Here is a 22,411-nt window from a genome sequence, read left to right on the forward strand (position 1 = left end):
CCCTGTGCTGTGTCCTTATTGCAACTGTAGCTGTAGTTACATAAGATATTCAAGGCTGCATTATTTTTGTCACAATTGTACACTGCCCAGAAACAGACAATCCATCTTCTTTAAATTCCACTGTTACTATTTACCAACTCTATTGACTGTCTTCTCTACAAAGATTTTCATCATAATGTATATTCTTTGAACGAGCAGCTCCAGAAGATTTAGTTATTTTGGTTTAGAAGTCATCAAAATGTTTAACTCCACAAAATGAATTTTCCAGAGCTGACTGTAGGACTGTGTAGTCCAGTCTGAAAGATGCTTTAACTGCATAAACACTTAAACAAGATTTCCAATGGTAAAATAATAACAAGTTGGCCTCTTAGGAACATAGTATTTTACAATATATTGGTTTCATAGAGAAGCAAGAAGGATAAACATTGTATCTGTGACTGCTAATATGGAAAAATGTTATGAATTGCTGTATTATATAACTGTTAATTTCTAGATCAACATATATATACTTTACACAGTGAACTCAGGGATAGGGCGGCATAAAAATCTAATAAATAAATAAATAAATAAAATAAAAAAGTCTCATGACATCAAAAAGATTTATTGTGACATGGGTTTTAATTGATTGGGATTGTATTAAGCACCCCACACCATTTCAAAGCTGTCTAGGATTCTAACAGAGATTGAACAGGTTCATTTTTTTCTGCAGAAGCAGCCCCATCCAAAGGGCCAAGAACTCAGATTTGGGGCCATAGCTATGCTGTCTCGCTGTTCCCAAGGGGACTTTCTAGAAGCATAGGGAAGCCAAAAACAAAAAAAATGCTTCCCCACCACTGGAAAAAACTCATTGGGCTTGATAGACTTATACCACCAAAAAGGTGGCATAAATCAATAGCTCTGGCCACTGGCGAAATAGGGATCAATGGCCAGGTGGAAGCTGATTAGCACTGGCTCCTCTCCCAGCCACATCCCTGCTGCGGTGGGGGCACAGGGATGCTGGCGTCTTGTTCAATACAACATATACGATTCCACCTCCATAGAGGGCCATGGTGGACACCCACTGGTGGATCTGCCCCTCCACTGGGGCAAACACCACAGGAAGGGCAAATTCAACAGAACAGTGCAGCCCTGTATCACTCCCAGCAGTGGTTTCACACACCCCCTTTGGATGGCGTTGAAAGTCTCCAAAGTATTTAGAAACCCTCTCTTTGTCTGAGAGTACCAAGTTCCAAAAGCCACACAGGGACCAGCCAGTTTACAGATGATATGAATCCGTAACAAGTTAAATGACCCTAGAAGAAGACACATTATATCAACAGAATTAAATGGGTATGGATAATGTGAAGTTTACCTTTTACCAAAGTGTGTTTATCAGTGGGAGACGAACGAGCAAGGACACGAAGTTTTGGCCAGATCTTGTCAATTCGTTCCTGCTCAATCTGAAAATAATAATGATGATGATACATTTGTCAGCCTTTCAGAAACTGCTGTCTATATATATCAGTTGCTTTTAGAAGAAATATTAGCTTACAAGTTAAAATATTTGTCTTGATACCCCTCTTTTTTCTCCAGGCTCGTAACTTACAGTGATCCCCAGGATTGTCTCCTTTTAGTCACTCACAACTGCGTTTATTTCTCCTTCTATCACTCATTCTCAGGCATTATTGCTTATGTAAAAAAATTTCTTGGCCAAATACACACACACACACACACACATATTGTGGTGTTGTGGATTCAAAAGGGGTGATATACAAAACATATCAATTCCAAATAAATCCTCCCAAAATATAGCATCATGCATATTTGACGACTAACATTTGCACTTGGGCTCATGAAACCCTTGTGCACATAAAACATTCCCATTTGAAGGACAAAGTGAGAGAACCATTTTGGGGGGGCAGGACAGCTTCTCTCTTCCCATGTTTTAGATGTTAGGTGGTTGTTCCTCAACAGCTTTGAGCTGGATACATGATGCATGGGAGGAGATTGTGCAAGCAAGTATTTCTTGCTCCTTCCTTCCCTAGTAGCACTGTAGACACACTGAAAACCATCTATTACAGGTCAAGGAATCACATGAACAAAATGCCAAAGAGTGGGAATTGCACCAAATTCTACTTTTGTATTGCAGTCCTACATGGTAAATGCTATTTTGTTCACCAGGACCCTCCTCTGACCTTTAGAAAATGGCTTTTTATTTATTTAATTTTTTAATCCTGCCTCTCCACAGATGTGCTTACAACTAATAAAACAAAATTGTTAAAAACAATTTCATTAAAACATGTCCGTTGAAAACAGCCCAATGACATTACAACACAACCATTAAAAACCAAGTAAGGAGATAACAACAGCATAAAATACACACTAAGCAGTGTAAAATGATGCAGCTACAATGATCTTTGTGCCTGAAGCAGACCATAACATGTGTGAAAGATAAAACCCTTTAGTTTCTTCCTTCTCCTTCAATGGTACTGCTTTACGGTCATAGCCTTAAAGCCTAAAAACCTTAGTGAAAAGCCTTGGTAAAAAAAAGATGCCTAAAAGAAAGTAAGGTAGGTCAACATTATGGAGGGGGGGCATTCCAAATATTAAACAAACAAGATTAAAAGCCAGCAAAGGCTTAACAATAGACTACAATAGACACCACAACCTTTCAAAAACATTCCAAGAATATAAAAGCACTCATATAGGACAGCATTTATCACCACAAAGTTACCATTGTAGAAGCAGAAATCAGAAAAAGGGCATGCAAGATAAACATACTGTATTTCATTCTCCGTTGTGTGACTGTATCATATATACCATATAACTGTTTTATTTACATTCCATGATTCTGTATTTAGCTTACCTCTCCCTTCTCATTTCGGATCCTCCGATTGAATTCCTTTCCCTCAATACAGAGGAAATCTTCTCCAGGATGAATGATTCCACATTTTATGGCAATGGCACGAGCTGTATTGATATTGTCTCCAGTGACCATACGGACTGTAATTCCAGCTCTCTGGCACTTTCTTATAGCTTCCGGCACCTAATAAAACAGGGTGTTGGATTATTACAAAATAAACAAACAGATCAAATTTTTAATACAATATTTCCAAATAAGTATTTTGAAATGCCCAAAATAGCAGTATGAGTAACAGCACCAAGATGAGATTTGTGACTTCCTTATTATGATCTTGGAGCAGAAACATAGGCAGTATAACTGGCAAAGTCTTTCTGAACTGGTAAAATCTTTCTGAAAACAGTATAGGTTTGCAGACAGAATGGCATGACATCATGACAAAAAAACAGCCAACTTTAACCAGCAAAGTCTGTTAGCCTTGTAAGATTATGTTTCATGTCATACTGAAAAGGTATATATTGGTACATTTATTACCCACCTTTTCAGCCACTTTTGGGTACCAGTCCCAAAATGTAATATAATATCAGAACAAAAGGACATATATACACTGGTCTGGCACTTTAAAAGCCTTCCCCCCTTACGTGTTTATATCTCGTGTTCAGGCTTGCTTCTTGCCTGTCATATCTGTTAATAGCTGCTGAGAAGCTCAGATCCAGATCAATTGGCACATGCACACTCTCAAATGGCCTCATGGTGATTGTATTGTATTCCCTTTCCTGTGTATCTAAATAGTTTAAAATGTTAAAGCTGCCAAACAGGATGCAACTTGCCATGCGGCATGGCATTCAAATTGGACTTTACAGTAGAAGTGATCTAGCAAAGGCTACTGACTCATATGTAAGCAAAGGCCTATTCAGTTAAGTCCGATTTAGATCAAAATGTTCAGCATCCCTGAGAACAAGGCATATTTTAAAAGCAGAGGAACTTGCCACCAATTTACAAGTCCATGTGGCTTTGTTAAAAGGGCCAATGTATCCCAGCCCATAATGTTTTCAGTTCCCTTTAAATAAGTAATCAGAGAAGAAGGAAATAGTAAGGACACAGGAAGACAATATCCAGGACCTCGAGCAGCATGATTACTCAAAGTACAAAACAGAATATTGTTCCCCAGTTCCAAGTTCATTTTAAAATTAATTTAAATTAAAATCCCTGGAAACCAAAAGAAATATTCATATTAATTAGGATACAGTAAATTGATGGGGTGTGGGATAGTATAGTACAGCCTGAGCTCATTAGACCTTGGAAGCTAAATGGGGCACTCGGAAGGGACCTCCACAGAAAACTTTGCAGAAGAAGGCAATGGCAAACCATCTCTGCTTAATCACTACCCTACCAGGGGTAGCTAGAAGTCTTGATGGCACTTTACACACCACACCAGAATCAATACTTTTATTCTAAATCTAATGTATCAATGATTTATGTTCTTCAACAGCAAATTGTTTTCAACATAAAGTATAATGCTCAAAAGGATGTCTATAGGGATGCTAATTCTGGGTTGGGAAATGCCTAGAGATCTGGTGATGAGCCTCGGGGGGTGGGGAGTTCTGGAGAGAAACTTCTATAATGCCATAGGGCCGTGGTGGTGAACCTTTGGCCAATTGGCCATGCTGGCAGGGGCTGATGGGAATTGCAGTCCATAACAGCTGCAGTGCCAAAGGTTCACCACCACTGCCATAGGGTGATCATACACTGGTGATCATACACTGGTGCCATAGGGTGATCATACACCAGTTCCCCCTAACTGAAGGAAGATTTTCTTCAGGGTAGAGCTTCTATTACAGACTCCTTTGCCCCCTCTCAAACTCACTGCATGTTAAATCCCATAATCTTCACTATTTGTGAGAACAAACAAAGAGTTATCTTTTCCTCTGCTTTTCAGGGACGATGAAACAAATGGCCCTGTGTTATTCTTTGCTTCAGGCTCTTTTGCTCCACCCCACCTGCCCTGCTCTACTACCACCCTCCCTGAGGATCAGGAGGGCTTTAAAAAACTTTATTTCAACTTCAAACATTTGTACCATATTACATCTATTTAAATAATGATAGCTCTAATACAGGAATACTGAAATGCCAAGGAATATCCTCCCATGGCAGCAGACAGGAAGAGAAAATATCAGTTCTAGGACATGGTCCCCTACTTCAGCAGAGTGTGGTCCAGGAATTACTTTGCCTCATTTGGGGAGGGGGTTATTTTTGGAAAGGGGCTACAATATCGATGTAACTACAATTACACACACCCCCTCCCCAAATATAACAGTAACTACTCAAAGACCGACTCTTAGACTGGGAATTTGCAGAATTGTATTCTCCCAGGTAAAAAGAACACTTGGGATTAGAATTGCATATACCTGAACTCGGAGGCAACTGCAAATGGATTGGAACAAACATGTCCCAGGTTTATGGAGGTGCAGTCTGATCCTATGCAAGCCAAAGTGTGTTCAAACCAGACCTTACACTCCAGCCACCAGGGCATGCCTCGGCTGGCCACTGTGCAGCCTTTGTGGTATGCACCATTTACTCAGAAATAATCCTAACTGTGCTTATCAAGACTGACCATCAAACACATTTGCAATGCATTGCAACCAGCTTCTGTTATACCCTTCATCTTCCTACACTTAACTCTGGCACTGGAAAGGGGACAAGGAGGAGGGAATTTAAAAGGGAAGGGCGAGCATGCACAACTGTAGCATGTGGAATCAATTTAATGATGAGAAATTGCAAGCCCCCCTCCTCCTCCCCCCCTCATAAGTGTATGGGGCAATAGTCCTTTGAAGGAAAGTTGGGATTGCAGGTTGCGTTTTCTCCTTCATTGGCTGTATAGAAAATCTTCTTCTAATTTGTAATTTTTTTGGAGGGGTAGGAATTGTACTGCCTCCCCCTCTCACTGTTTTATCCTATTGCTCTTCCTTTTGTTTTTGCAAAGAGGGAGTGTAGTCTTTTATGGCTAGCAACTCCTGTTTGGGATATTTCAGAGGATTTGGGATAGGTGGTGATTAGGGAGGTAGGAGTTGGGAAGGGGAGAGCAGGGCATAATACCATAGACCCCATTCTCCAAAATTGCTAGTTCTTTTACCAAAGAAGCAGAAGAGTTTGGATTTATACCCCACCTTTCTCTCCTGTAAGGAGACTCAAGGCAGCTTCCAAACTCCTTTCCCTTCCTTTCCCCACAACATACACTTTGTGAGGTAGGTGGAACTGAGAGAGTTCTAAACGAACTATGACTGTTCCGAGTTCACCCAGCAGAAATGTAGGAGTGGAGAAATAAATTTGGCTCACCAGATATGAATCGGTCATTCAAGTGGAGGAGCGGCAATCAAACCCAGCTCTCCAGATTAGAATCCACCTGCTCTTAACTACTACACCATACTGGCTCTGAAAATCAGCTATAACTCCAGGGAAATTCCAGCCCCCACCTGTAGACTGGCAATCTTATGAGGGTATGTTTTGTTTGCTTTTGAAACAGGAAAAACCAACCCTTGCAGTTTCTATAGCTAAATGCATAACAGTGGATAGAAATTTGAGTAGAGATCAGTTACAATAAGACAGCTTGTACTGAAGGCTGACTTCTTAGAATCCCCCCAGGTGCTTCAATCTTTCCAGTCAATCCCCTGGCAAATTCAGTACCAACAATTGTACCATATAGAAAGCATGTTACAGACTGTTGGTGCATAGCAATAGCCTCTAATAACAATAAGATAACGGCAACAGCACCAGCAATACGAAATTTAATTCTGCTGCCATACTTTTTATTCAGATCTCAGAAGCTAAGCAGGGTCGTCTGTGATTTGACCCCTGGTTTTCTGTTTTTGACATCTGCTGCCTTGGTGACTATATCTGAGTGAAGAGCCAGTAAAAACATCTTACCCCATATAATTTATTTATGTTGTGACAATGAACCCTCAGAAAGAGCCCTCTTTCCCCTCCTCCACTCCCACCAGTCTTCCACACTTACCAGACTCCAGGGACCAGACCATCATCACCAGGTGGGTAGGAAGCAGCCTGAGTGGGAAGGGGGCAGGCGGGTGAAGCACTAGTAAAGCCTGTTGCAGGGGGAAAGACTTGCTAGCCTCCCTTTTCTAGAGCCTACTGCATTTTCCCCCTCAATTAGCTTTACTGCTAATTTGAGTTAATATGCCTTTACCACAATTGGCTGTGCTATCAAATAAAAATTAGTCAAAGGGTTTTCTTTTTCTTTCTTTTTCTTACTCAGGAGTTGGGAGGATCCCTCCTAATTTCATAAAGGGGGGCTTAAAGTGGGAAGACTTAAAGTGGGAAGAAGATCCTTCCCCAGTGGACTATCTCTACCCCAGTTCACCATAACAAGAAGTCAGGAATTTATCTGACCTTTTATGTTTGACAGAATTGGACTTCCTTCCTTGATCACTATGTCCCTTTGTAATCTATTTCACTTTGTAATCTAGCCTAGGCCTGTCTCATCATAATATCACTATTATCACTTTGTAATCTGTCCCTTTGTAATCACTATGTCACTTTGTAATCAAGCCTAGGCATGTCTCACCATAATATCACTATTATTTCTTTTATTTTACTCAAAGACTCTCAACTGAAGTTCCATGCACAAATTTATGTATTTCCTCACAAGTATATACATCCTTGACATATAATGCAATACCTTCTCCCTTCCTTGTTTGTCTATCTCTTTTAAAGAAGTTGTACCCCTCAGTCCTAATATTCCAATTGTGAGTGTCACCACACTAAGTTTTAGTAACACCTTTTAGGTCATAATCTCCTTCCTGTATTAGGACTTCTAGTTCCTCCTGCTGGTTTCCCATACTCTGTGCATCAATGAAAAAACATTGGAATTTATTGGTTTATGTGCCCAGAGGGTTTTGTTTCTGTACTTATTTGCAAGTTAACATTCCCTCACATATGTCCCACTCCCTGAAAATGTTTAGTGTTCTTATCTCCAGTTATTAGCATTATACTAGGCTTTGATTTTTTGTCTTGCTCCCTAACAGGATTTAGTTTAAATCCCTCCTTATCAGGTTTGCCAGGCTTTTATCAACAACATTTTTTCCTACCCTCCTGAGGTGAGGTGCAAATCATCTCCCGATAGAAGAGTTGTATCTCAATAGCATAAGCCATGGTCCAAAAAACTGAAACTTTCCTTATGACACTGTCTACATAGTCAGTAATTTATTTACAATATTCTTCTTTATCTTCCTAAACCATTACCTTCAACAGAAAAAACTGATAAAAATTGCGCTCCCAGGTCCTTCGCTTTTTTACCCAGAGTCACATAGTCTCTTTTAATATGTTCTGGGCTGTGCTGGGCAGTATCATCTGTTTCCACATGGATGAACAAGGATGGATAATGATCTGTGGGCCTGATGAGTCTATCTAGCCTTTCTGTCACATCCTGGATGCATGCACCAGGATAAGTTGCTTAAAGTGGCACTGCCCACTAGAAACCTATTAGCAACATAAATCACTGATATAAAAAAGATGCTTACTTGATAAGAATTTATAATCTTATGAAAAAGGCTATACTATAGTGGCTGCAACTAAATATGTTATCAGGCAAGAAAGGTTTCTAGCACTGCATTTATCAGCACAGCTATTTTTAGCACAATCCTGTGTAGTTACTCCAAGCTCACTGAAGTAAATTAGCTGAGACCAGAGTAACTCCGCATAGGATTGAATGGCCAGACATAAAAATACTCAACATAGTTTTATACAGGTTAAGTTCTCTACGGAACACAAGATCTTTAGCCTTAGGGCATAGGATGTAATTTTCACTCTGTTGAATGCATTGGCTTTGGAATATTGTTGAAGGTAATCCCATGAAAATTCTAAAAACCCATTCAAATCACACCACCATCAAATCACAAACACACCACATCACATTGCATCAAAGAAATATGGTGATTCAGTTTGCCTAGATTGGGCATAGGTCCTAACAACAACAACAGATTGTTACCATATGCAAGTGGTAGATAATAGATAATAGAGAGGATAAAATTATTACTAAAGATATCTTAGCAGGCAGTTCATGAAAGGAATTACTGCTGTGTTGTCACATTCCTTTTCGCATTATAACTTCCCATCAGTTTCTCAAGTGCATCATTCTTTTAAAAATGAACTTAGTTCACTGAGATTTGAGGAGGAAGATTCTGAACTGGTCTGACTTATGCGTACTACTGTTACGTACAAGTGTAGGTTTATATAAACCTACAGGCATCCAGTACATTCAAGCATGCATGTAAAAATAAAAATCTCTATGAATACACTTACACAAACACACATGGAAGCATTGTCAGTTCAAACAACCATCTTGAGCTTAATGGTGCAAATTCCTGGATGAAGCCACGTATGACCTTAATGTTTGCACTGGTATGAAGTGCATCAGGGCTGCTAAGGACAGGCCTCCGTTTTCTGCTGTGTCTGTTCCTCTTAGAAATCACTTTCATCCCCAGTAGGCCCACTACTACTGCTGTGGTTCTACTTCCAACAGAAAGAACTAAATAGCTTTCAATGTAGATGGGTCTATGTACCTACATGAACGCCTTGCAGAATCAAAAAGGAATACCATTTCAATACTGTCTCAGAGTCAATTCCTTTTTCTATAAAAGGAGCGATTATAAAAGTCCTTTAGCTACTGAGAGAAGGACATAATGATACTAATATCATTATGGTTCCATAAGGTTAGACATTGGATCCAGTAATACATGCAGTTGTTTTATTATTTAAATGTGGATGTGAACTGCTCTGAGCCCTTTTTGATGGGGGAGAGCAGTCTACAAATCCAACAAATAAAATAAATAGTAGTTAGTGTTCTGGCCAAATCTATTAACTGTATTCTTCTGGGGGCAGGCCACATTGATAAGGAGAAAGGGAAGATTGGAAACACAAAGTCCAGGATACCCCTGAGCCCACTATGAAACTTAGATGCTTCAGCATCAGAAACAATGGGAATATACTTCTCAGCATTCCTACTAGGCAACTATAGCCACGATACTGTTGTGTATTCTGCAGAATCAGGAGGCATTCCATCACAGCTGTAGCCTTCCCACTGTCAGTAAGTTTTAGGTGATAGTTGGCAGGGGGACTTCACTTTAGGGCTCTGACATTAGCAGGAGTGTAAAAAGCATAATGGACTCACCCTCCACATCCAATCATTCTTTTTACCTCTTTACAAGAAGTTACATGTCCTAGCCAAGCAACTGTATTAAGTGACCACGGCGGGCATCACATCAGGATTAGCAGTAAATCTACATTCAGCAGCAAGGACTTGTTTAGCATTTTAAGTTTTATTTCAACCTCGTTGCTGCCTGCCCCGCAACTGTAAGTAGAACTGACTCCCCGCAGACTTCTAATGATTGTCACCACATCATTCGAATCTGGCAAAGGTTACGAAGCAGATGTAATTTGTGATGGAATTATGACAAACATAAAAATTGCATGGGAAGCATGACGCCCATGTGATGCAGATTCCACACAATTGTGTTGCACATAGCAAACTTTACACTGCTGCATTTATACATCATACAAAATACTCCCAAATTAATATACAGCTTGCAAACATTTATAACTGCTACCAAAATATTTTATAAATTACACATTATGATACAGAAAAGCCACCACACATATCATATTTTAATCCCAGCTGCTGTTGCCGAAATCGGTAAGGGAGGGGTGTTCAACCACTTAGCAAAAATTGGAATTTGTAGACTACCATCTCTTCAGTAGTCCATTTCACGTAACTTCATGCCCAACTTTATTTGTCCAGGTTTTTAAAATAATGATATTTTTAACACTTTTCCTGATTCACATACATTGTTGTGCACATATTTCTGTTTTCTTTCAGTATTCAAAGTACAATTTTCCTGAGAACAATGCCAATTTACTTACTGAAATGGAATGTCACAAAGGCAACTTTTCAGAGAACTAAATTAAATGGATAGCTGAAAAGCCTATAAGAGCATACGGCCAAGCAAAATCACATCTAGTAAATTAAAATGTAGATCTGTAATCTCAGTAGTTATTTTAAAAACAATTAAAATAATATTTGTAATTTAACCAAAAATAATTTACGTTTGCATTTGAAACTACTATGCAAAATTTCAAACAGCAGACTAATCACTCAATGAATGATGTAGGAAGCCTGAAGTTGATGAGGCTTTATTTCACCGAGATATGCCAGACACATAATGGAATGGAAAAAAATGTGTAAGATGGGCCTTTTATAATTACCTACTGTTTCTTTATAGGCTATTACCAGTAATGAGGTCCCACATCATCATAGCATGTGTACCCATTCATGTCTTCTAATAAACAAGATCCCCAAGGGAACATCAATAAACAATGCATCAAAGCAAGCCATTTGACACCACACAGGGGCTTGAAGAAATACAGAGAATGGGAAAAAAATTAACCAATCACTATTCAATGTATTTTAGACCACACTTCAGCCTAGTGTGCTCTGAGCTGCAAAGAAGAAATTCTACATATTTGGTTGTGATATCTTGTTTTGCATTCTGTTTTTAATCCAGGGAGGGAGGAAAGGAAGGACGTGGGTAAAGGTAAATAATAAATAATAATATGTTTGGAATTTTTTGAGACATATGAGAGTATATATATGTATGTTCTTATATTTTCTCACAAAGATTGGATGAAAATATTAAACAAACTGTGTACCTCCTCAAAAGAGGAATTAGAAAAAAATTACTCAAATCTAGCTGTACTCCAGAAACAGTTACTGCAAATGAATTCTCAATTCATCCCAATTGGTTAGACCAAATTCCAATAGTAGGTCACACATTTTTTGTAGTTCACACAAGTGCTTTCCCATACCTCAGGTCTTACAGGGTCTTCGATGCCAACTACACAAATGCCGGTCAGGTCAGTTAAAATATCATTTTCATTGTCCCAGTCTGGCTCAGGGTCGTTGGAAAAGTCCCGAAATGCAACACAGATGGTTCTTAGTCCATCACAGGCCATGGGTTCAATCACCTTCTTTACCATCTCATCCCTATCACGGGGTCTAAAGATGCGAGGCTCACCTGCTGCATTAAGAATCTTGGAACATCTGGAAAAAATATATCAACAACAATTGGATAACTGTGAAAGAAACTGCTGATGAAGGGATAACAATGAGATCAAGATTTTAGCCTGTATGGCATGTATGCTGTATTTTTTTTGTATTAAAAAAATAACTAGAACATTGGATGTATCTTTTTTAAGTCAAATGGGTAATGGAATATCACTTAACATTTCTTAATTAAAAGAAACCTATTTCGTGTCTATTTACAAATAAGAATTTGGAGGGAGAATTGCAAACTGCTGCCTGAATACATGCAAAAGTAGCCTAGTCCTTCAAAGACAGAGGTGGAACTGTTGGGTTTGAAGGGCTGGGTTCAGATCCTCGAGACTTACCCATCGACTTTAAAGACGTTTCAATCAATAAAGTTCTCGATCAATAAAAGTGTGAACAACCATACCGATCTTATACATATTATAACAATCAATAAAAATACTGCTGTACATTTAGAATATAAAAAAGTGATAGAGTAAGGATTATTAATAACAATTCATTCTGAGCAAGGTTAAAAGAAAACTGAAAAATAACTGTGACAGTTTATCTCCTGGGAAGTTTTCCTACACAGCATCACTTAAATGAATGGAACCTCTTTAATGGCACAATAAAACTGCTAATAGCTACCTCTCAATTCAAATGGGACTTACAGTGATGATGCATTATGCCCCCAGGACAGCACATGAAAGTTTTGTGTATTTTCTTGCTGAATATTTGAAGACATTAGCATTTGTGTGTTTGGAGTAGTAAAGTTTTTTTAAAAAAAATATTATAATAAGAACTGGATCATAAGCACTCAGAATTTAGAAGTGTTCAGTAGAAGTGTTCAGTGCAGATACTGTATACATACTTCTTCAGGACAATTTCTGAAGCTCCTTTGCTGTACATTCGGAAGTTACCATCTGGCAATTTAATGACAGTGCTCATTGACTTTCTTACAGAATTAAATGTGTACACTTTGTACAGCTTCTCTTCAGGGATTTGATTTCGAATAGGTTGATAATCCTGCTTTAGGTCCAAGACAAACCCCAATAAGCCACACTCTGTCTTGTTGCCAACCTGACGAGGTAGACCACCTTCTTTTTCTGGTGGCTAAGGAAAAAGAAAGAATTGGATTTCAAAACTGTTCTCATGTCAACACAATACACCATAACTGATGTGAAGTAAAGTAACTATTACATCAGTTGTATTTTCCTTATCCCCAGCTTTTTTTTCTTTTTCTGGCAAATGGAAACAGTCTTGTCATGGAAGCCTACAAATGAGTGATTCCCTGGCAGGAAGGAACATTTGACCTTTCCCTTGGACTATTTTTTTCCATTCAACATTGCTCCCTCCATTTCCCATCTTGAGGGTAATAAAATATCAGTATCTCTATTCTTTCCTATTCAGAGAGAACAACTTTTGAGTGGGGTGGTGGTGGTGACCTGCAGTGAAAAATGCAGGCAGGCTGGGGCAGATGATTCAGGTGCACGTCTTTTTCTACAGCCCTAACCCCCCCCCCCCAAGCCATTCCACTCTTGCCCCACACCTCACCCGGCCCTTCACAGCTGTGGCTACATGCACGGTTCTCAAGGACAATGAGAGATGGTCCTTTGCACTGTGTGACCCTGGTGGCAGTCCCCTGACCACCACCACAGTTTAATCCCTGGATCTGCCTACTGCCATCAGGCTTCTCCTGCCTCGCTGGATGCCAAATGAGCGGTGTCCCCCAGTTTCTTCTGCCTAGGGCAGTTCTACCCGCTCCCAGTTCTGGTGCTCCAAGCAGTTGTTAGTGCCACCAGTATGGTGAACAAGGCCCTGAATAAAATCCCCTATGAATTCACAAGATGGTTAAGGGCTTCTTTCTTGTGCCTCCATTATTACAAATTTTAGGCCTGGCTTGTGGTTTTAGTTGTCCTCTAATGATAATAGACAGAATTACCAACAGGCACAAATTGGTAGCTTGGTTAGCAGTTGATCCCTCAAAGACAGAATAGAACCATACATTAGAGAATCTTGACCTGACAATAGTGTCATGCATCTGATAAAGGAAGCTCTGAGTCTGACTCTAAAAAAACTTACACCCTATAAGTCTTGTTGATCTTTATATTGCCACCAGACTCAAATCTTGGCCTGGCAAGAATTTGTGAATTAGTTTATACAATCTAGGGGGTTAAAAATAATCACAGCAAGGGAGGATGATATAGTGATAATATTTTGAAGGGTCTCAGGAGAGTTTCAAACGCTGATATTTAAATGCTAGGTATTTCTCTCGTATCTATTAACAACATAGACAATTTTGTCTTCTCTTTTCAAGGTTTTCTTTTACCAAAAATTTGCACATATACACTAGTGTCTATAAAAGATGAAATCCTACAAATTGAACCATATAAGTTATAATTAACTTTGCCGTGTTCTTTTAGCAACTGAATAAATATCTACATTTTTCATTCTGGTTTAGGAATATTAAATTAATGGAAATCCCTTAGTAAGAAACTCAAGCAATGAGTTGTAGCACATTTATAGATGCAGCACAGATGCAAACCCTTCTGCAAGTTAATGAACCTAAATTTAGTACACATAGCCATGCATGTTTAGCTGTGTGGTGCATCTAACGCATTTTTTATTTTCTGAATTAAGCTACTGATTGAATGATTTTCAAGGATAATCTGAACCAGAAAATTGTCTCTTTCCAGACAGCTGATGCCTAGAGTAAATAGTTTTATTCAAAGAAAGTCAGAATTTAAAAACACTGAGTCATATATTTGAGCAACAGATATTTTAACATGCACTATATATCAACAGTTAGATCCCCAAACTTATCTAACAGCAAATATTTATTTGAAATTGATTTTAAAAAGAACTAGCAAAGCAAAGTGATCATTTTCAAAATAATGAATGGGACTGGGAAACTTAAAATCTATATGGCAAAAAGTATATATTTTAAATTAACCTATTTAAGGGATTTGGGAATTTCTCCACAGCCCCCTCCCCCAACTATTTAATTTCAATGAGAGAACAAGTAATGAAGGAAGAAAGGCATATAGAATCATGGAGTTGGAAGAGACCACAATGGCCATCAAGTCCAATCTACTGCCAGGCCAGAATACACAAAGCACTCCTGACAGATGGTCATCCAGCCTCTGTTTAAAAACCTCCAAAGAAGGAGGTTCACTCCGAGGAAGTGTAGTCCTCTGTCGTGCCATCAGGAAGCTCTTTTTTAATGTTTAGGTAGAATCTCTTTTCCTGTACTTTGAATCCATTATTCCTTGTCCTCAGAGGTGTACCTAGGCAAACTGGCGCCCGGGGACAAAACCTGGGTTTGCCCCCCCACCCGGCGTATGGGCAGCTACCCTCCCCCACCATGACCATGACAATGATTTTTTGTACCAGCTCACAAAACACCTCCCACTCCCATCAAAACATACATGGCTCTCTCCCCACCAACTCTTTTCCTAATTTCCTAATCATAACAACCCTATGAGGTAGGTTGTTTGCCTGAGAAACAACTCCAAGCCAATGAAAGTGGGTATTAAGCATGTAAATCTCTCACAAATCACCCCCAGCAAAACGTTTACCAAACAAATGTCAGCATCATCTCTCACAAAACACCTCCAGTGGAATCCACCCCCAAACAGCATCACTTTCAATGGTGTTTAAACTTTTAAATCTACCTTAAAGGGAGAATCTGGGGTCCCCGGTTAAAACAAAATTGAAAGTGATGCTGTTTGGGGGTGGATTCTCCCCCACCCTGAAACAGCATCACTTTTGAGGGTTGGAGAATGAGATGAAACAAATACCAGATTCGGCTGGAACCTGGGCAAATTTAGGCACATTCAGACAAAAATTGTCCGATTATTTCCTGCCCAAATATGAACAAATGCAAATGCAAGGTATTTGGGTTGGGGGGGGGTATTTTTGGTGTTTTTTCGGCCTGCAGGGAGAACATTTTTAAAGCTAGCGGCACCATGATTTCAGGGCATAATCCAGAGACTGTCGTGATGATACCACCCAAGATTGGTGAAGTTTGGTTCAGGGGCAGCAAAGTTATGGACCCCCAAATGGAATGCCCCCATCCCCATTGTTTTCAATGGGAGCTAACCTGAGATGGGGGCTACCCATTTTGGGGACCATAACTTTGGTCCTTCTGAATATAACTTCACCAAACTTGGGTGGCATCATAAGAATAGTTAACGGATGATACCCTGAAATTTTGGTGTCACTAGCTTTAAAAATACATCCCTTCCAGGCACCCCAAGAAATTTGCCCAAGATTCTTTGTTTTGCAGTGACTTTGCTCTGTTGTAGCTAATGAGGAATTTCTGAGGCAGGCTGCACATTTTTGAAGATAGAGGTGCCAGACGTTCAAGCTGGCTCCAAGAGGTTTTGAGTAATAGCATCCAAGCTTGGTGAGCTTTGCTTCTGGAGTGGGGGGGGGGAGTTGAGAGAGTTCTGAGAGAACTCAGCCCACAAGCTTTCATGTGCTGGAGCAGGGAAACAAAATAAGCCTTTTGGGGGCCCATAAAATTGAACCCCCAGAAGCAAAGGTCTCCAAACCTGGATGCTATTACCAGGAGGCCCTCCTGGAGCCGCCCTGAAAGTCTGGTGCCTCTATCTTCAAAAATGTGCAGCCTACCTACACACTCAGAAATTCCCCATTGGCTACAATGGAGCAAAGTCACTGCAAAACAAAGAATCTTGGGCAAATTTCTTGGGGTGCCTGGAAGGGATGTATTTTTAAAGCTAGTGACACCAAAATTTCAGGGTATCATCCGTTAACTATTCTTATGATGCCACCCAAGTTTGGTGAAGTTATATTCAGGGGGACCAAAGTTATGGTCCCCAAAATGGGTAGCCCCCATCTCAGGTTAGCTCCCATTGAAAACAATGGGGATGGGGGCATTCCATTTGGGGGTCCATAACTTTGCTGCCCCTGAACCAAACATCACCAATCTTGGGTGGTATCATCATGACAGTCTCTGGATTATGCCCTGAAATCATGGTGCCGCTAGCTTTAAAAATGTTCTCCCTGCAGGCCGAAAAAACACCAAAAATACCCCCCCCAACCCAAATACCTTGCATTCGCATTTGTTGGGCAAATTTCTTGGGGTGCCTGGAAGGGGTGTATTTTTAAAGCTAGTGACTCCAAATTTTCAGGGTATCATCTGTTAACTATTCTTATGATGCCACCCAAGTTTGGTGAGGTTATGTTCACGGGGACCAAAGTTATGGTCCCTCAAATGGGTAGCCCCCATTTCAGGTTAGCTCCCATTGAAAACAATGGGGATGGGGCACCCCCTTTGGGGGTCCATAACTTTGCTGCTCTTGAACCAAACATCACCAAATTTGGGTGGTATCACCAGGACAGTATCTGGATAGTACCCTGAAATTCTGGTGCCGCTAGCTTTAAAAATGCGCCCCCTGCAGGCCAGAACGTGAAAAAACACTTAAAAATTTAAAAACACACAAACGACCTTGAAATGTTGGCACCCCCCACGTGACCAAATGGGGGGCGCCCGGGGACATAGGGTACCCCCTGTCCCTAGGCAGGAACGCCAGTGCTTGTCCTAATCTCCAGAGCAACAGAAGAAAACAAGCTTGTTCCATCTTCAATATGACACCGCTTCAAATATTTAAACACAGCTGTCATGTCATCCCTTAATCTTCCCTTCTCCAGAACAAACATACCTAGTTCCCTAAGACACTCCTCATAGGGAATGGAATCCAGACTTTTTACCATTTTGGATGCCCTCCTCTGGACACATTCCAACTTCTCAATATACTTTTTGAATTGCGGTGCCCAGAACTGGACACAGATCCTCGCTTCTGTCCCTACGCTTCTCCAGCTGTTTATGCATGGGTACAGGACTTTTTTCATTTGCTCCATCATCTATTCTACACATGCATAGACAACCTCTGTTCCCCACATTCTGATTGACTGCTGGTTGTGTCAAATGGCATCATTCTCCCCCATTGTGTCAAATGGTATCATACTCCCCAATTTTTGAATTCACTTTCACAGAGGGAGAAACCATGGATTTAGAAAGAGAAAGGGGGGAAGGGGGAATGAAGAGCAGTCTGCCTTTCCCAGGCAGGAAGGGAGGAAAGCGTGTGAGCAGGGGGCAGCAGCCCTCCTGAAACAGCAGTAGTGAAAGACTCCATTTAGCATAGGACGAGGGAGCCATTTTACACATGTTATGGCCCCTGATACCCCCAGAATAATATTAGTAAATATATTTTGCTTTAAAATCATATTGGCAAAAGCCAGTTGCCAAAAGCACTCATCTGGGTGTAGGTAGCCGCATGATCACTTGACCACAAGCTAAAGGTCAAAACTACTTTAACAAAAGCTAAGTTAAGATGAGTTGCTCCTGGCAACCTGGAGGTCTCATTTGAGTTACTAGCATGCTTGATTACCACACCCTGCTATAGAAACTGTTAAGGACAAAGGATATGGAAAGTCACCCTGCCAGCAGATACTGTATTCTTTATCTCTCTTGGAAACACAGGTCAGCAGCAAATACTTACTGCCCTGCATTTCCCCCTCCTTTTGTAATGGTTCTCCTAAAAGCCCCTTACCTCTCCCAGGTCCAAAGGTCTCAGCTAAAATCTGAATATCTTGGGCAGTGACCCTACAGGGTTAATCTGCATGGGAGCATTGCAGCTCTCCCTCATTTAGCTTAACAATGTAATTCTGGCCTTATTGTCACGGGGTTAGCAGTAGGTGAGCTGACTCATCAAGGTCAGCACCCCAAATCCAGCACAGATGTTGCAGAAATGAAACTTACTCTGATTGGTTCCTTTTCCCACCAAAGAACGATCTACCCTATAAAGGTTTAGTTCACCTGGAGCACCTTGCTCATTACTAGCCTGTACCTCCCTTGGTCTGGTCAGTGTTGAGACACGATATCGTCTTCACTGGGTTTCTGTGCTGGCGTGGAATCCCTGCCATCTACTTCGTCTACTCTTAAGAATCGTTAGGTAACATATTACCCTGCAAAACCCCATTCCTTCTCTATCCTCCCATCTATCTTTCAAACCTTTTTATATACTAGAACTTGAATGTATGTGCTCTTGTGCCTTACTGTATGTGTGTATTTTTGAACTAAATTTATATAAAACATTTAAACTCAATTAGACTCTTGCGTTCCTCTGTGGAATATTCTTTGCCAGAATCCCTTCCCCATATTATACAGTCCCAAAGATCCCCTCGGCCAACCTCTCGCTGCCAACGTGAGTTTTTATTCCCCTGTGCTACTTAAAAACCTAAAAGTGTGCTGCTACACTCTTAGCAGCTGGTGGAGAATCCCTTTCCTAAAACCCCTTCCCCTATTAAGGCCGTAACACACAGATGGCAGGGAAACCGCAATTCCTTTCATGCTCGCCTCTTCTCCTCTCCACTCCCACCCATAAAATCTACCCCCTCCTCCCACAGATGAATTTTTGCCATTGTGGCTCAGCAGAAGGTGTCCCCCTCCCTTCTCTTTGGGCTGCACACAAGCCTCTGCTTAATGTGATCAAAGCACACACACCCCTTTGCCATTTGCATTTCTGGCTCACACTTTTGGTACAGAAAGCATTGGGCGGGCCAGAACGGTGAAGTGGGAAAAATACAAAAGTTCTGCCCCGGATCTACTGCTGCGTTTTTTTCATGGCAGCGGAGTCGCACAGGGGTATTTAAAAAGTACCACCTTGCTAGCAATTTCTGAAATTTGCAGAGCAAAGGCAATACTGCAGGGCGGTGCCAGGGCCACACCAGGGCAGACATGCTGCAGCTCCAGAAGCCGTGAGGAATCCTTGAATACACAGGTATATTCCCCGTGCTCATACTGGTGCAATTTTGCCATGAAAAACTGTCCTCAGATATGGTGCTAGAGACCCCTAGATTGATGATTATGGGTTACTTCAACATTTATCCTAAAAGCTCCTTGCTAGGGCTAGCCCAGTATTTTATAGCCCCTTTGGCTGCCCTGGGTTTCTCTCAAATTATCATAGATCCTAGCGATCTGGCCAATTACTGCCCCATTTCAAACCTCTTGTTTCTGGGGAAGGTAATTGAGAGAGTGGTTCTGGGGCATCTTCAGGACTTTCTAGAAGACATGTCATTACTCGATCCCTTCCAGTCTGGCTTCTGTGCTGGGCATGGGACAGAGTCCGTTCTCTTGTAATGCCATTAAAGGTTCTTTGTTTGTAACTGAGTCCGTTCTCACTGCTGTCACAGATACACTCTGCATGCAGCTTGACCAAGGCAGATTGGCACTGCTGGTATTATTAGATCTTACCGCAGCATTTGCCATGGTCGATCACGACCTTTTGACCCACCACTTGGCCGTTTCTTGGGTGCGGGGCACTGCCCTTCAGTGGATTGCCTCGTTTCTCCAGGATTGAAGTCAGCAAGTGTGGCATGGGGATCAGGTCTCCCATGCTACATTGTCGTGTGCCTCAGGGGCCCTGCTATCCCAATTATTGTTTAGCATCTGTATGCAGCCCCTTGCTCAGCTGGTGCGGAGTTTTGAGCTGATCTGTCATCAATATGCTGATGACATTCAGCTCACTCTGTTGATGGAGGGGGGGGCAGCCACTGCCCCTGTGGCTCTACAGCATTGTTTGGAGGAGGTTGCTAGTTGGTTGAGGCAGAGCAGGTTAAAGCTGAATCCATCGAAGACAGAGATCCTCTGGCTAGGTTGTGGGAAGAAGATTGAGGGTTTCCAGATGCCGGTGTTTGAGGGGGTCACTTTAACTGACCTCTTCAGCCCACAACCTGAGGATTTGTCTCTTTCTATGGAGACTCAGGTGGCCCATGTAACCCAGGTAGCAGCAGTTGATCTGAAAGTTAAAATTGGTCCAGCATGCAGCAGCGCAGCTTCTCATGGGTGGGTCTATCTGGGACCATATCTCCTCTGTGCTGCACCACCTGCACTGGCTCTCAGTGGAATACTGGATCACTTTCAAGATATTGGTATTGACCTTTAAAACCCTTGAAGTCTGGGGCCCTCATATGTTCAGGACCATCTTTCCTGTTAAGTCCCTACTTGGCCTCTGAGCTCTGCCGAGAAAAAATTGCTGATGGTCCCTGGCCCCTCAATGATGCAGCTAGCCTCTACCCGGACCAGGGCTTTCAATGCCCTGGCTCCTGCCTAGTGGAATGGTCTTCCTCCAACTATTAGAGCCCTGCGGGACCTTAGTCAGTTCCGCAGGGCCTGTAAAATGGAGCTATTTCACCAGTTTTTTGGCGGGGGCTGGCCACTGATTGTTTTTTCCCCACTACTCCCCACGTACCATCATACTGGCTACTTGTGCTGTGCCAGTCCCCTCCTAGGAGATAGGAGGAGGTTTCTTCAGGTGCTATCTGGAGTTAGGTTTCTCTGTGATGTGATTTTGTAATTAATTAATTCAATTTAATTCAACATTAATTTAATTTTAATTATTTGATGGGATCCGCACAAGTACTATGTCGATACATTACAACATCCTAGGTCTCTGGGTGAGGCTCGAATTATAATGAAGGGCCAACAACCAGGTAAATAACTGGCAGCTGTGAAATCAACCAATAATTTTTTAAGCATTTATTTATAACAGATTTATATGATCGGTGACTAATTTCATGTTCTATTTAAACCATTGTCTACTAAGGGGCATGGCATGCAATAACACGGAGAACTTTATCATGCTACATGAAAACATGTTCAAATAAAAAGCGGATTGCATTATCCTGTCCTGTTGGGAAGGAATATATTGAGATTATCCACTGAACAACCACAAAGTTGGCATAAACAGCTCAAAATCCACAAAAAATAGGCTGCCTGTTCACAACTGGAAAACAGGATGTGAGCTGAACCACCAGGTGCTCAAGTATTTCTATTGTCATATTGTACATTGGGGGGGGGGGAAGAAAAGTATTATTAGATGTCAATTCTGTAGAGCCACATTCTGTTATTGCAGGGTTCTGAGGTTTAGTGCTATGTGCTCTTTCTACGGTAATTCATGTTCTTAGGCCTAAGATATATATCTGAAATAAGTAACTTTATGGAGAAAGCACATAAATAGCTCATGCTATTACTGTGAAGTGCAATGAACATCAGTTCGACTACATTTATTCTTTGGCAGGGAGAGAAGAGACAGTAATCAATAGCAATGTAGCTCCAGTTTTCTGAGATTATTGTGTGCTCAGGTAGCAATACTAGAAAAGGTTTCTTATCCTGGCAAATGTAAACTCTCATTTTGCTGATTTAACACAGATGCTGAAACAGAGGTGGTATTTGTGAGTGTTTGTTACATGCTGTCAAGTGGCTTCTAACTCATGGCAAACCTATGAATCAATGTCCTCCAAACTGTCCTATTCGTTAACAACCTTGCTCAGGTCTTGTGGTTTCTTTTATAGAGTCAATCCATCTCATGCTGGGTCTTTCTCTTTTCCTAAGGCCTCTGGTCTGAGCAGGAAATAAATAGAAACCAGTTCAGCTGTGTTAAGTATTCAAC

At 41.1% G+C, this 22,411-nt stretch overlaps 1 protein-coding gene across 1 annotated transcript in view; it reads right to left on the minus strand.

Moving 5' to 3' along the window:
* Positions 1-22,411, minus strand: part of ATP2B2 (ATPase plasma membrane Ca2+ transporting 2) — a 325,928-nt gene that overhangs the window by 55,357 nt on the left and 248,160 nt on the right. Inside the window, exons 13-16 of the mRNA XM_048487339.1 lie at positions 12,805-13,046; positions 11,714-11,948; positions 2,846-3,025; positions 1,352-1,439 (exon numbers count right to left, since the gene is read on the minus strand). Coding sequence (XP_048343296.1) covers positions 1,352-1,439; positions 2,846-3,025; positions 11,714-11,948; positions 12,805-13,046 — 745 coding nt within the window. The remainder of the gene's footprint in view (positions 1-1,351; positions 1,440-2,845; positions 3,026-11,713; positions 11,949-12,804; positions 13,047-22,411) is intronic.

The sequence above is a fragment of the Sphaerodactylus townsendi genome, linkage group LG03 (assembly GCF_021028975.2).
Source record: "Sphaerodactylus townsendi isolate TG3544 linkage group LG03, MPM_Stown_v2.3, whole genome shotgun sequence".
NCBI classification, from domain to species: domain Eukaryota; kingdom Metazoa; phylum Chordata; class Lepidosauria; order Squamata; family Sphaerodactylidae; genus Sphaerodactylus; species Sphaerodactylus townsendi.